Source organism: Malania oleifera, chromosome 4, assembly GCF_029873635.1.
Source record: "Malania oleifera isolate guangnan ecotype guangnan chromosome 4, ASM2987363v1, whole genome shotgun sequence".
In the NCBI taxonomy this organism is placed as follows: domain Eukaryota; kingdom Viridiplantae; phylum Streptophyta; class Magnoliopsida; order Santalales; family Ximeniaceae; genus Malania; species Malania oleifera.
In genome coordinates, this window is record NC_080420.1 from 93,696,734 (window position 1) to 93,710,049 (window position 13,316).

General features: G+C 36.6%; 1 protein-coding gene across 13 annotated transcripts in view; it reads right to left on the minus strand.

Moving 5' to 3' along the window:
* LOC131152983 (endoribonuclease Dicer homolog 2) overlaps positions 1-13,316 on the minus strand; it is a 34,554-nt gene that overhangs the window by 1,260 nt on the left and 19,978 nt on the right. For 2 of the 13 annotated variants that reach the window (XM_058104979.1, XM_058104985.1), the window contains exons 19-24: positions 11,113-11,309; positions 10,096-10,305; positions 8,443-8,850; positions 6,294-6,572; positions 5,613-5,956; positions 5,464-5,531 (exon numbers count right to left, since the gene is read on the minus strand). In XM_058104979.1, the coding sequence (XP_057960962.1) occupies positions 5,498-5,531; positions 5,613-5,956; positions 6,294-6,572; positions 8,443-8,850; positions 10,096-10,305; positions 11,113-11,309 (1,472 nt within the window). In that variant the 3' untranslated portion in view covers positions 5,464-5,497. Of the gene's footprint in view, positions 1-4,348; positions 5,532-5,612; positions 5,957-6,293; positions 6,573-8,442; positions 8,851-10,095; positions 10,306-11,112; positions 11,310-13,316 lie in introns of those variants that run through there. The other 11 variants (XM_058104982.1, XM_058104981.1, XM_058104975.1 and 8 more) reach the window with 9 other exon arrangements.

Sequence of the window (13,316 nt, forward strand, 5' to 3'; positions counted from 1 at the left end):
AACAACCGAACTCATAGCAGAAGTCAAGAATCCATCAACCCACCTTCATGCATGCAAGTAACAACTTAGGCAAGTGAATCAAAAGCACCCATAAACAACCCAACATGCATCGAGCCTTCATTACCTGTAAATGCTGCGTTTCAAGGAGGTCATAACTTCTTTGGAGGCTACTTTTTTGGCCAATTTGTTTTTTGAAGCAGTGCAGGTATGCTTGTAAATTATACCATTTGCTTCTACTTCTACTGTCAAGGAAACTACACCATTCTCCCTAGACAACATCGGCTTCTTCATAGTATAGCATTGTTTCTGGCATAACTCGTTTAGTTCTCTCACAGGATAGCTTTTAATTGTTTTAGGAGTAATTAGGATTACAAATCAATGATTATATGCAAACCTTAAACGTATAGGAATCTTAAATCCTATCTAAACAATTCTTGTAGCAAACCCCAGAGGAAATGCCTTCAATTAGCCCAATATATTGACCCCCAATTTGGAAATACGTAACTTGCGCCGATTGAAACTATCGACGGTTTGGCCCAATTGTCGACGGTTTGGAGCAAAAAGGAAACACCTCTGCATTCTACCTAAAACCGTCGACAGTTAGAGCGCAAATCGTCAACGGTTAGCCTCCTGCCTGCAAACCCCTCTCATCTTCTTGCTCCTCGCTTCATGTAGTTTTCCTCGGTACATGCGCTTCCGCTCAAAATATGAGCCACATCCCCAACAATATCCACCTTGGCGATGTTGATCAAGTCTAAGCAATGCTCGAACTTGTATCCAACTTCATCAGCATATTAGGCGCATTGTCAGATGTATGAACCTTCTCAAGAAGTTCCCCTGAAGTAATTAGTTACCTGACCCTACAATACTGCACATCAATATGCTTTGTCCTCACATGATACACCTGATTTTTCATCAAGTAGACGACACTCTGATTATCACATTGTAGCCTAACTTCACCTTACTGGACACCCAACTCTCTAACCAACTCTGTAAGCCACAACACTTCCTTGGCAGCCTTAGTCACTACCATGTACTCCTTGCAGTAGTAGACAATGCTACGAGCGACTGCACCATAGACCTCCAACAAATGGGTCTTCTCACAAGGGTAAAGGCATACCATGTAGTAGACCTCCTGTCATCCAAGTCTTTCGCGTAGTTAGCATCCATGTACCCCACCATCGACGGATCACTCTGTTGTGCACTGAACATGATGTCATATTTGGTCGTACCCTCAAATACCTGGGAATCCACTTCACACCATCCTAGTGTTGTCGATCCAGATTCAAGAACTTGTTCACCATGCTAACAGCATGTGCCACGGTCCAGCCTCGTACACACCATGACATATATCAGACACCCTACTGCGCTAGCATAGGGGACCTTCAACATATCACAGATCTGATCGTCTGTCCTTGGGGATTGGGCTGCAGATAGCCTGAAATGATACGTCAAAGGCGTGCTTACCAGCTTAGCATTAGCCATGTTAAACCTCTCCAGCACCTTCTCCACATAGCCGTCTTGAGATAACCATAGTCTCCCTGCAGCTCTGTCCTTACGAATCTCCATGTCAATTGTCCTCTTGGCTGCACCCAAGTCTTTCATATCGAACTCTTTTCCCAACAGAGTTTTCAACTGATTCACCTCAGTCATATCTTTAGCAGCAATCAGCATATCGTCAATATACAGTAACATAAATATGAGAGATCCATCCACGAGATTCCTCACATAGACACAGCAACCGTACTCACACTTCCTGTAGCCAATAAGGGTCATATAGGCTTCAAACCTCTTGTACCACTACCTCTGAGAATATTTTAGTCCATACGGTGGTTTCTTCAGGTTCTAGACTAAGTACCCCTATCTAGGTTATCTAAACCCTTCTGGCTATGTCACATAGATTAGCTCCTCCAGGTCACCATAGAGGAACGCCGTCTTTACGTCCATCTGCTCGAGATGCATATTATGCAGCGCCACCAATCCCAACATTACCCTGATGGAGTGTGTCTAACCACAAAAGAGAAGATTTCCATAATCTACTCCTTTCCTTTGCGAGTACCCCTTTGCTACCAAACAAGCCTTATACTTCTCTCTTTCTTTTTTTAAAACTGCTTTCTTTTTCCTTATATACCCACTTGCATCCAATCACCCGCTTCCCAGCTAGAAGCTCCACCAAATCTCACGTTTGGTTCTAATGCAACGACTCAATCTCCTCCACCATAACGCATATCCAACTACCCTTCTCCTGACTGTGCACAGCCTCCTGAAAGGTAGTAGGATCCCTGTTGCTAGTGACAAGCGCATAAGACACTAGATCGTCAAAACCGTATCTTGAGGGTGGCCTAACGACGCGCCTGGGTCTGTCTACAAGCATGCTTCAATGCGGTTGCTGGTCATCCGAATTAGAACTCCCTGTGTTATCTCCACCCTAAGTTTCCGACTCCACCTGCACCGTTGGCTAATCTCTCAGGCTAGGACTCCCTACAAGTCTACCCTGAGTATCTAACTCCACCTGAATCGCATGCTTGTTGTTGCTGCAATTTTTTGACACTTGTTTCTTTGTTTCTTCCTGAGTACGCCGCAACATGGCTTTCTTATCGAAAACCATGTTCCCACTAATTACCACCTTGTTTGTCATTGGATCCCACAACTTGAACCCTTTCATGCATAGGCCGGACACCTAAATACTTCCAAAGTAGTCTACTTTGTTATTGATCCACTCATCCTTAGCAACTTTATCATTCTGTGATGCCTTTGGTGATCTGTTTACCAAGAAACATGTCATACTAACTGCCTCAGCCTAGAAATTCATGGTGAGCCTAATATGCAACCTTAGATGCCGAGCCCTTTTGGTCAGAGTTCGGTTCATCCTCTCTGCCACACCATTTTGTTGCGGTGTTCGATGTAGGGTAAAATGCCTCCTTATAACATGCTGCTCGTAGAATCCTCTGAAATCTGAGTTTGTGTACCCAGTTCCATTGTCTGTCATAAGGAATTTAATCTTTCTCCGGATCCAGTTTTCCACTTCAACTTTCCACAATTTAAACCTAAAAAAAGTCTTTGACTTGTGACACATGAAGTAAACACATAGCTTTCATGAGAAGTTGTCGATAAAACTCATGAAATACACATGTCTCCCTCGTGATTCCACTCTCACCGGTTCAAACGTTTGAACGAATGTAGTCCAATACTCCCTTCGTCTTGTGCGTGGCTGTCATGGACTGAACCTGATTATGCGTCCCAAGCACACAATACTTGCAGAACTCTAACTTACATGATTTTATCCCCTTCAGAAGATTCCTCTTGTAAAGTTCCTTCATCACACGCTCACCCATATGCCCTAGACGCATATGCCAAAGAGCATTACTGTCGGACTCAGACTCTACGACTGTAGCTCCACCTACAACCGTGGTACCTAGCAGTGTGTAAAACACTGCACATCCTTCTTCTTCCAGGACTTGGACCGAGCCCTATGGCTGCTCAATCCACCTCGAAAACCGCTCCTCCCACGATCCTGATTGAACTTTGTCACAAGCCCTTCAGCATGTGAACCCTCGTTGCTGGCTTTCTTCCTTTGGTGGAATCCCAGCAACGCACTCGTGATGTCCTCTAACTTCAAGATTTCTTTTCCCCAAGTTAGCATCGTAACCAAGTTTTCGTATGTCGATAGGAAATTAAATAGCATCAATGTTTTATCCTCTTTCTCAAACTTCACATCAACACACCTCAGATTACTAATGATTTGATTGAAAGTGTTGAGTCAAGTCCAAACCCTACGCCATCTTAAGCCAATAAAGTTTTTGCTTAAGATATAGCTTGTTCGTAAACGACTTGGACATGTACTGGCTTTCAAGCTTCAACCAAATCGCAGTGGCGATTCCTCATCCATAACGTTGTACATAATGTTATCGGCCAAACAATGACAAACAGTGAAAACCGTCTTTACTTCAAGCTCCTTCCAACTTGCGTCATTCATGTCGTCTGTCTTCTTTCCGTACAAAACCTTCATCATTCCTTACTATACTAGTAAATCTTTTACTCTTTGTTACCAAAGCTCGAAATTACAAGTTCCATTGAACTTCATCGAAGAGACCACATCCATTGTTGAACCAATAGCTTTGATATCACTTGTTGGTTATAATTCGATTCCCAAGCAAGCAACAAGTATCTGATTTAGATACCAATTGTTGTGACAAACTTGACTCTGATACCACTTGTTGGTCTTCGTCTCAGATACGCAGTTGAAGCACACAATCACTCACGAACGAATCAACAACCACTAATGCAATCACTCAGTGATGAAATATACTAAAGAAACAAACACTCAGTAATGAGAAGAATAAAAAAACAATCAAAAAACACAAGATTTATGTATTTCGGCCATTTTCTTACGTCCATGTGAGCAACAACTTCATTTTCACTATAAACAATATCAAAGCTTACATTAGAGTTACAAATCAATGATTATATGCGAACCCTAAATGTACATGAACCTTACATCCTATCTAAACAATCCCTGGAAAAAATCCCTCTGATTAGCTCAATCTATTGACCCCCGATTTGAAAATACGTAACTTGCGCTAACTAAAACCATCGACGATTGGGAGTAGAAAAGAAACACCTCAGCATTCTACCTAAAACTGTCGACGGTTAAAGCCCAAACCGCTGATTATTAGCCTCCTGCTTGTAGACCCCTCTCATGCTTTTACTCCTCGCTTCACGTAGCTTTTCCCAGTGCATGCCGCTTTCGCTCAAAATATGAGCTACAAAACGTATTAAGACTACATAAAATATGTCACTGCCTTAAAAATTTTATATTCAAGACTTAATAATCCAATTAACTAAAACAATGAGAAAAGTAGTCTTCAAAATTCAACATTATATTATGTTATTATAATATAATAATAGTACTAACTTCATTTTCTATTATAATTTTTTTAATTTTGAATATAATAACAATGTTGAATAACATTATGTTATGGAAGATGAGAAATGGATTTCCACACTTTACAACCCATTTTTGACCTATTGGTCCTAAATATCATAGGCGACAGGAGGAATCATTTTAAAAAAATGTGAGATCATTGCCACATCAAATGTCATGAATATGACGATCCTAAACATTTCATCGACATATGGATTACTTCAGCCCAATACCAAATATGATTTATCACTTCTCATCATGGACTTTGACTTAACACCCCATTATTAGACATCCAATTTTAATTCAATGTCTAAAAAAAAAAAGAAGATGATAATGCGTTATTATTGGTGAATTATTATCACTCGGTAAATTCATTGACATCATCTAATATTTATTCTGTCCCACAAAAGGCAGACCACTGCAAGTTTAAACGATAATGATAAAAAACTAATATGAGAAATCACCAACTTCTCTATTTCAAATTCTCCAAACTCCCATTTTTTATAAAAGCATTATACACATAAACTATAAATACCTACTGCAACACTGCATGACACCTTTGAACAGCCGAACTCACATAGCAGAAGTCAAGCATCCATCAACCCACCTTCATGCATGCAAGTAACAACTTAGGCAAGTGAATCAAAAGCACCCATAAACAACCCAACATGCATCCAGCATTCATTACCTGGAAATGCTGCATTTCAAGGAGGTCAGAACTTCTTTGGAGGCTACTTTCTTGGCCACTTTCTTTTCTGAAGCAGTGCAGGTATGCGTGTAAATTATACCATTTGCTTCTACTTCTACTGTCAAGGAAACTACACCATTCTCCCTAGACAACATCGGCTTCTTCATAGCATAGCCTTGTTTCTGGCATAACTCGTTTAGCTCTCTCACGGGATGGAGTTTAACTGTTTCTGGAGTAATTAGGGGCTCCAAAAGGGGCCTTATGCTCTTAAAAACAGCTTCCTTATTGTATCCTGAATCAACAAAAATTGCTCCAGCCAGGGATTCAATAATATCTCCAAGCACCTGATTGACAATGGATTAATACCGCAAATAAAGATCAGTTTCAAAGGATATTTCAAATCACTAAATTGTCAAAGTGGGGTTGCACTTCGTTGTTTTCATTTCATTTACTAACAGCGTGTCATGGTATCAACAAGAAAATAACCGATGCAGTATTGTGATTAAAAAAAATGTTGTTTATGAGAATTGAAAAACTGAATTATTTTGTACCATTTTGAAATTTAAAAAAAAATTAACAACGCATTGTCAAGTTGAATCCTTAATAACGTAGGTTTTGCACAAGAATGTTGCAATAAGAAATTAAGTAGAACAGTGGAGGTGACAAGTATCAATGACTAACCTTGGGGAAAGATTTTTCTGACTCCCAGCCAAAAGTTGATTCAAGAGGTAATTGCTCAAAATTATTAACAGTTTTAATTATCTGCTTATGAAGCTCTGGGGAATAGTGGAGAATATACCGATGTAGTCCAGCCTTAACTGCAGATCTTGCATAACAATCATTGTTCACAGAAGCAGACCTGAGGTCAGTCAACAGTCCTGGAGACATTCCAGGATATTCATGGTAGAGGTGCATGGTCATGAGATAATCCAACACTGAGTCCCCAAGAAATTCTAGGCGCTGTACAACAGGACATATATTTTATGAAAATATGAACGTATAAAATCATTTCTCTCAAACACATTAATATACAAACTCGGTCCATCCATAACCAAGGCCAGAGAATCAAATAGATTAAAGTACTTACATCGCTTTTGGAGGAATAGAATGGAGATAAAACGAAATCAAGGCACAAATAAATAGAATAAACGTAGTAATTCCAGTGTTTGGTCGGTATAAGGATCTAGTCTAGAATACTATGTCAATTCTATTCCAATGTTTGTCCAATGTAATGAAACCATGCAATTAAATTAAGTTAATTTACCAATATGTTCTTATGTGTATATTTAAATTTGAAAAATAGTAAATTTAAGAGCTAATGAGCAAATGGCAATAAATAATATATAAAAAGCATACTCATTTGCCTTTTTTTTTTTTTTTTTTTTTAAAAAGATCAATACAGTGCTGGAAACAACAGAATATTACTATTTTGATACTCTGTTAAACATGTTTGTTTGTGAATTGCTTAAAAATATCTTAAAAACTAATATTACCAATAAATAATAATTATAATATGCACCTAGAAAAGAATAACTATAATAACAAAATTTATTATCATATAAAAAATGTATTTTAAATGTAATTAGTTTAATATTATTACATAAAAATATGTATCATAATAAATTGCAATGTATTAATAACTATTTACAGTACTATTACATTATATTGTATATATTATATTTTTTACCCAAATAATTTATATTGTTACAATAATATAAAAAAATATTTTATAATTTACACTAAATTGTTATAGTAGACTACATGGACCTGGGCCTGTGGGCTTGTGGTCATCTCCTTACTGTCCAAATGATTTGGCAAGGGTTCAAATCCCCCTGAGTGCATGTGTGAGTATGGGTGTTGGGGTTTGGATAGACCATCACCATATAAATATTATTTCATCAGATATTATCATTTTAATTTAAGTATTAGGTATTAAATTATTTTCTTAATATTAGGGCAAAAATACTAACCTCTACTGAAGTTTGGCAAAAAGACAATGACCTCCCCCGAAGTTTCAAAAATTCCAGAGACCTCTCCTATGGTTTTAAAATTCCCAGAAACCTCCCTTAAAGTTTGTCAAAAAAGACACAAACCTCCCCTTGTATTAAAAACGAGTCTTTTTAGGGGAGGTTCGTATCTTTTTGACAAATCTTAGGGGAGGTTTGTGACATTTTTGAAACCTCAGAAGAAGTCTGTCTTTTTGCCAAACCATAGGGGAGGTAAATGTCTTTTGCCCTTAATATTAAATATTTTAGTTAATAAATATTATTACTTGATTTATTACTAAAATGTTGTACTTGGGGGTTAAGGAGAGGGTGCTACTGTTAAGAAAGATATTCAGCACTGATTATTCCACCCTCTTAGAGGAGGTATTGTGGCTCTGGCCATTCTTTCAATTGGGCAATATGCCATTCCCACCGAAATTTTAAGCATCAAAACAACACAATAGAATTACGACTCTGTCCTGCCTCTGATTTCAGTGAAGCCAAACATAATTTTAGTTTTCTTAATTTTATTATCCACTCATCGAGGTATTTGCAAAGACAAACATGCAGCCCAAGGAACTAGAATATGATCCAAGACAGGATTGTTAAACATGGGTAATATGTACTGATCACAGGAATAAAAAATACAACTTGAAATTTTTGTCAAATTTAAACTTCAGATGGACAAGTGTATATAGTTAACTATAAGGTCTTAATTAAGCATATCCAGTTCAGAGGCAACCCAGTTTGTATCTTGATACATAAATAGATCCATAAATTGCTTGCGTTGTATACATGGAAAATGAGAAGAACAACACAAATCTCAGCAATATCATGAAAATTACCTGGTAGCATCTCGGAATCTCAGGCAGCATATAAGAGCCATGGGTAAGTGCTTCAACTAGCAGAGAAGGATCATGAAATGGGTAGTTCAGTAGTGACTGTAATTTATGGATATTAACAAACCTCTCTGGGTGCATTGAAAAGTCCCTCTCATATGGTATATTTGCAAAATCCATCTCAATACCAAGCCACTCCAGAAATAAAATGGCTGCTTTTTCACCACCAGTGCAAAGGAATGCACCAATCAGTGCCTCAACCACATCAGCAACTGTCTTGCTTTTTATCTTCCTTTTCCCTTTAATATACATAATTATAGCAGGAGAAACTTGTTCGGGTAATAAATTATTTCCACACACCTCACCAGGAATGATCCATTTTTTAGGATCAAAGCACTCATTACGTATAAAACCCTGCATTAAAAGGAAAAAAAATGAAATCATAAATCCAGCATACAATCTATTCACAAATATCAAATAAAAACTATTTCTCAAATAATTCAAATTCCATGAGTCATATAGGGTTCCTATAAAAATTTAGGGCAAAAGACACTAACCTCCCCAGACATTTGGCAAAAAGAAAATAGCCTCCCCTGAGGTTTCAAAAATTCTAGAGACCTCCTTCGAGGTTTTGAAAATTCCAGGGACCTCCCCTGAGATTTGTCAAAAAGACACAAACTTTCCCTTAAATTTTGCAAAAAGACAAGTTTTTTGAAGGGAGGTTTGTGCCTGGCAAACCTCAGGGGATGTCTGTGAAATATTTGAAACCTCAGAGTAAGTCTCTATCTTTTGCTAAACCTTAGGGGAGGTGAATGTCTTTTGCCCAAAAATTTAAAATATTAGATGCTTCATGTGACTCTTTAACCAATCCTGTTCTTAAGCTAAAGTTTCTTATCTAAGACTAAAACAAATGAACCAGCAAGCAAGTTTGGTTGAGCAGCACCAGTTGTTGCACAGATCCAAAGCTTAACTACTGTAATGAAATTTCTAGTAGAGTAATTTAAAAGGTAGCTTGTGAAGATTGCATGAGATAAATTCAGGGTCTTAGATTTGGGATCCCTGAGGAACAATGATTACTTGAGGCTTAAATTACATTGTTAGCTCAAAACCTAACAACTTAGGGATCATTTGAAACCACTTATGAAAAAGTACTTTTTTGAAAAAGTATGGATTTGATAAGTGTTGAAAGTCACTAGTACTAGTTGTGTCTTAAAGAAAAGGTTGACTATAAGTAATCATAAAAGAAGTGGTGCTTGGATACTCACTTTTATTACAAGTGTTGCACGAATATATATTATTAACTAATAATTTTACATATTTTCAATTGAAAATTTTAATATTGTCTAATTAACAAATTAATTGACATTTTTATTAACATTTTAATTAAAAATTTTAATAAACATTTTAAATACTATCTAATATTTAAATTATGTTTACAATTTTAATTATTTTTTTTTTATCAATATTTGTGATTAACATTTTTAATAATTTCTAATTACAAATACATTAGAAAGGGCAGAGTCAAAAGCAACAACCTCGAACAGCACCCTTAACCATTAGTAGTCTATACAAGAGTAATTTCATCAACTAGAATTTGAGGTGCTAATCCATGAAGATGAAAGTAAAGAAGTAAGGACTAAATTACAACAATATATTTACCGGGAGTTTATGGTTGCACCCTAGCTTGCAAAGTGCAGCATTAGATATAATTTTGTCTTTGTTAATACTTAGAAGGCCCTCATGGTGATTTTGATAGGTAAAAAAAAGCTGTTGGCTAGTTGCATATTTGAGAAATGAATCTCCAAGGGTCTCCAATGATTCCAAATGAAAATTTTCTTGGCATTTATTTGTGGTAATTGCTTCCAAAACCTGCAGTGTGAATGATGGATCAGCGTAAGTTCAAAGTTTTAAAGACACGAGCACCAACAGACATTGGAATGATGTCTCAAACAAAAAAAATTAAAATCAGTATAACATTATTCTGCAGCCAGATTTTCACGTTGAAAAGGTTTATAAACAGTGTGACCATACTTATGCAGTTATGCTAACAACAATAATTAGACAAGCAATAAGCTACCCATTACTTCATTGGAATTAATATTGATGCCAGTAAAATTTAGAGTAGAAAACATTTATATCAATTTTTATTTTTATTTTTTGAAATATTGGCAACTTAGTGTCAATGTCAACACACTTGTCAATATACAAAAATATTCAGGACACCTGTTGAGAGATGGAGAGAAATGTATAATATGCATATCTCCACAGATATCAATATATTCCATATTTATAAGTATCAGCAAATTGAAATGTAAGCCATTCATTGACCACTAATCAATGGAAAAAAAGTACCATTATCAAACATCTATTTGGGTGACTATTTATTCCAATCCTAAAGTTTAAAAGACACCCTTGAAAAGTTATTGTAAAATCCCAAGGAAGAAGTATCAATATCAAAAACCTATTTGGGTTATTATGTATTCCACTCCAGAAGCTTAAAAGATACACCCTGGAAAAAGTTACCGAAAAATCCAAATAATTAAAAAAATGATTATTTCAAGGAAAAATTATTATCAAGCAACAGTACCTTCAAGATGCAAATGCAACATGTGCAATGAGATCACAAGCAACATGCCATTAAATTTCCTAAAGGACATCATAAGCATGAAACGATACCTTAATGGTTGGAATATTAACATTTTGCGTGCAATGATCCAAATGCAACTTTTTTAAGTTGGCAGCAATGAACAGGGACTCAATCCGATGCATTACAGATGGAACAAATGAGAAGGAATACAGTGTACTAATTGATATTGGTGACATTATAATAAAACAAAGTTCCGGAGGCAATTCAACAAATGTGTTACTTGGCTCTGCAAAAGTGAAAAATGAAGTGTTGGTGACTGTAGAAGGAACATAACAATTTAAAAATATGAGAATGAGGAATCAGTTCAAATTAACATGAGAAACAAATCACCTCTGCAGCTCATTTTACAAATCAAATCAGATAATAAAGGGCAAAAAACCAAAAAGCTTCCAGATTATATTATATGATATGCAAAAACTTCTCCCTGCTCAAGATCATGTCACACTATTAGACACAATAACCTTGAGTGATATGTCCTTGGCAGTTGACAAATGTATCTACCTCCATTCAAGGTTGTAAATTTGGGTTTGAATTAAAATTTCAAGGCCTCCAACATATGAAATTCTAAAGGAATGACAATTTTGATTTTATAAAATGACAGAAATTAGTACTAGAACATGGAATTCCTTTATAAACATTATAAACTGTTAATAGGCATGATACTGCAAGAACTAGAACTAAAACATTCTAAATAAAATACATCAAGAACATGCACCCTTTTTGTTAAAGCATGTATCATATATTAACCACATCACTCATTTCTCTTAGCTTCAAGACCGAGTCACAATGATAGGTCTCTCCCTCTATTTATAATATATGCCAAGTACATAACAATGATCGTAATATCCTTGCTAATTCATGCTTACTAACACAGCAATAATGCTAAATAATTAAAGTCACCAATAACACTCTCCCTTGAGCTGGAGCATAGTTATCATATGCTATTAGCTAGTTACAAATGGATTTAACAATGAGAATCCCCCAGAAGGCAGATCTTGGATCAACAGTAAGGTTGTTCCTTGTGACCAATTGGTCATGGGTTCAATTCCAAGGAAACAACCTCTCTACATAAGAGCAGGGGTAAGGTTGCATACATGATGATCCTCCCCCCACCCCCACAAAGTGGGGAACCTTGTGGCCGAAGGACACCTTTTTTTTTTTTTTTTTTTTTAAAATTCCCTAAAGCTTTAGCGAGTAAGTCAGCAAGTTAAAATTTTTAAACTTTGCATGAGTGTAGTTGCAGGTAATATAAAAGTAGGTTGATTATACACATTAACTTTATGGGACAAAAATGTGGAAAATCTAGTTCTTCCAATATGATCTTTAGCCAAACAAACTCACATGTAGTGTGGACCATGGCCAAATACTTTGACTAGCACTCAACCGCACCACCTCTTCCAAGATACCAAGTTACCATCTTACATTGGAAGGTAACCTAGCCCAATTCACGTTTGTATATCCCTAACATGAGCGGGACCTCATCATCCCGATCTTGATATAAGAGAGCTCTCCTAGGTGCACCTTTGAGATATCACAAGATAAAAATGACTGCATCCAACTAAATTGTTCTTAGGGAATCAAGAAATTAGCTCATTAACAATAGTCGCAAAAGATCTATCTAGTTGAGTAACTACCAGATAGCTCAACTTTATAAATTATTTATCTTCAAATTTAGCCAACAAATCACCCACACCTAGCACTAATTTGCTGTTAGGATCCATGGGTGTATTGACACGTTTGGGTCCCAATAGCCTAGTCTCATCCAAAAAGCCTCAAACAAATTTTCACTGTGATAACATAGTCCCCAAGTTCTAGATACTTCTATACCCAAGAAGTATTTCAGTGGCCCTAAATTTTTGGTGTGATTATGGAAAATGCACCCGCTCTTGATACCTTGATCATCATCATCACCAATAATCACAATATCATCCATAAATACGGCATGCAAAATCCTACCAAAAGTAGCATGGAGATAGAGTACAGAGTGACAAACGCATGAAAATGAAGACCAAATTCAAGTATTAAGACAATGAAATGACCAATCATGTTCTAGGAGACTAGTTTATACCATCTAAGGATTTCTTGAGCTGGCGGACTAATCCTGACTCAAAAACAAAACTAGGCGGTTGCTCCATATAGTAGATATTTCTCCTAAAGATTGTTGTAGGAAGGCATTGTTCACATATAACCAATGCAGAGGCCAATAACATGTGGTGGTAAGGAGATGAACAAA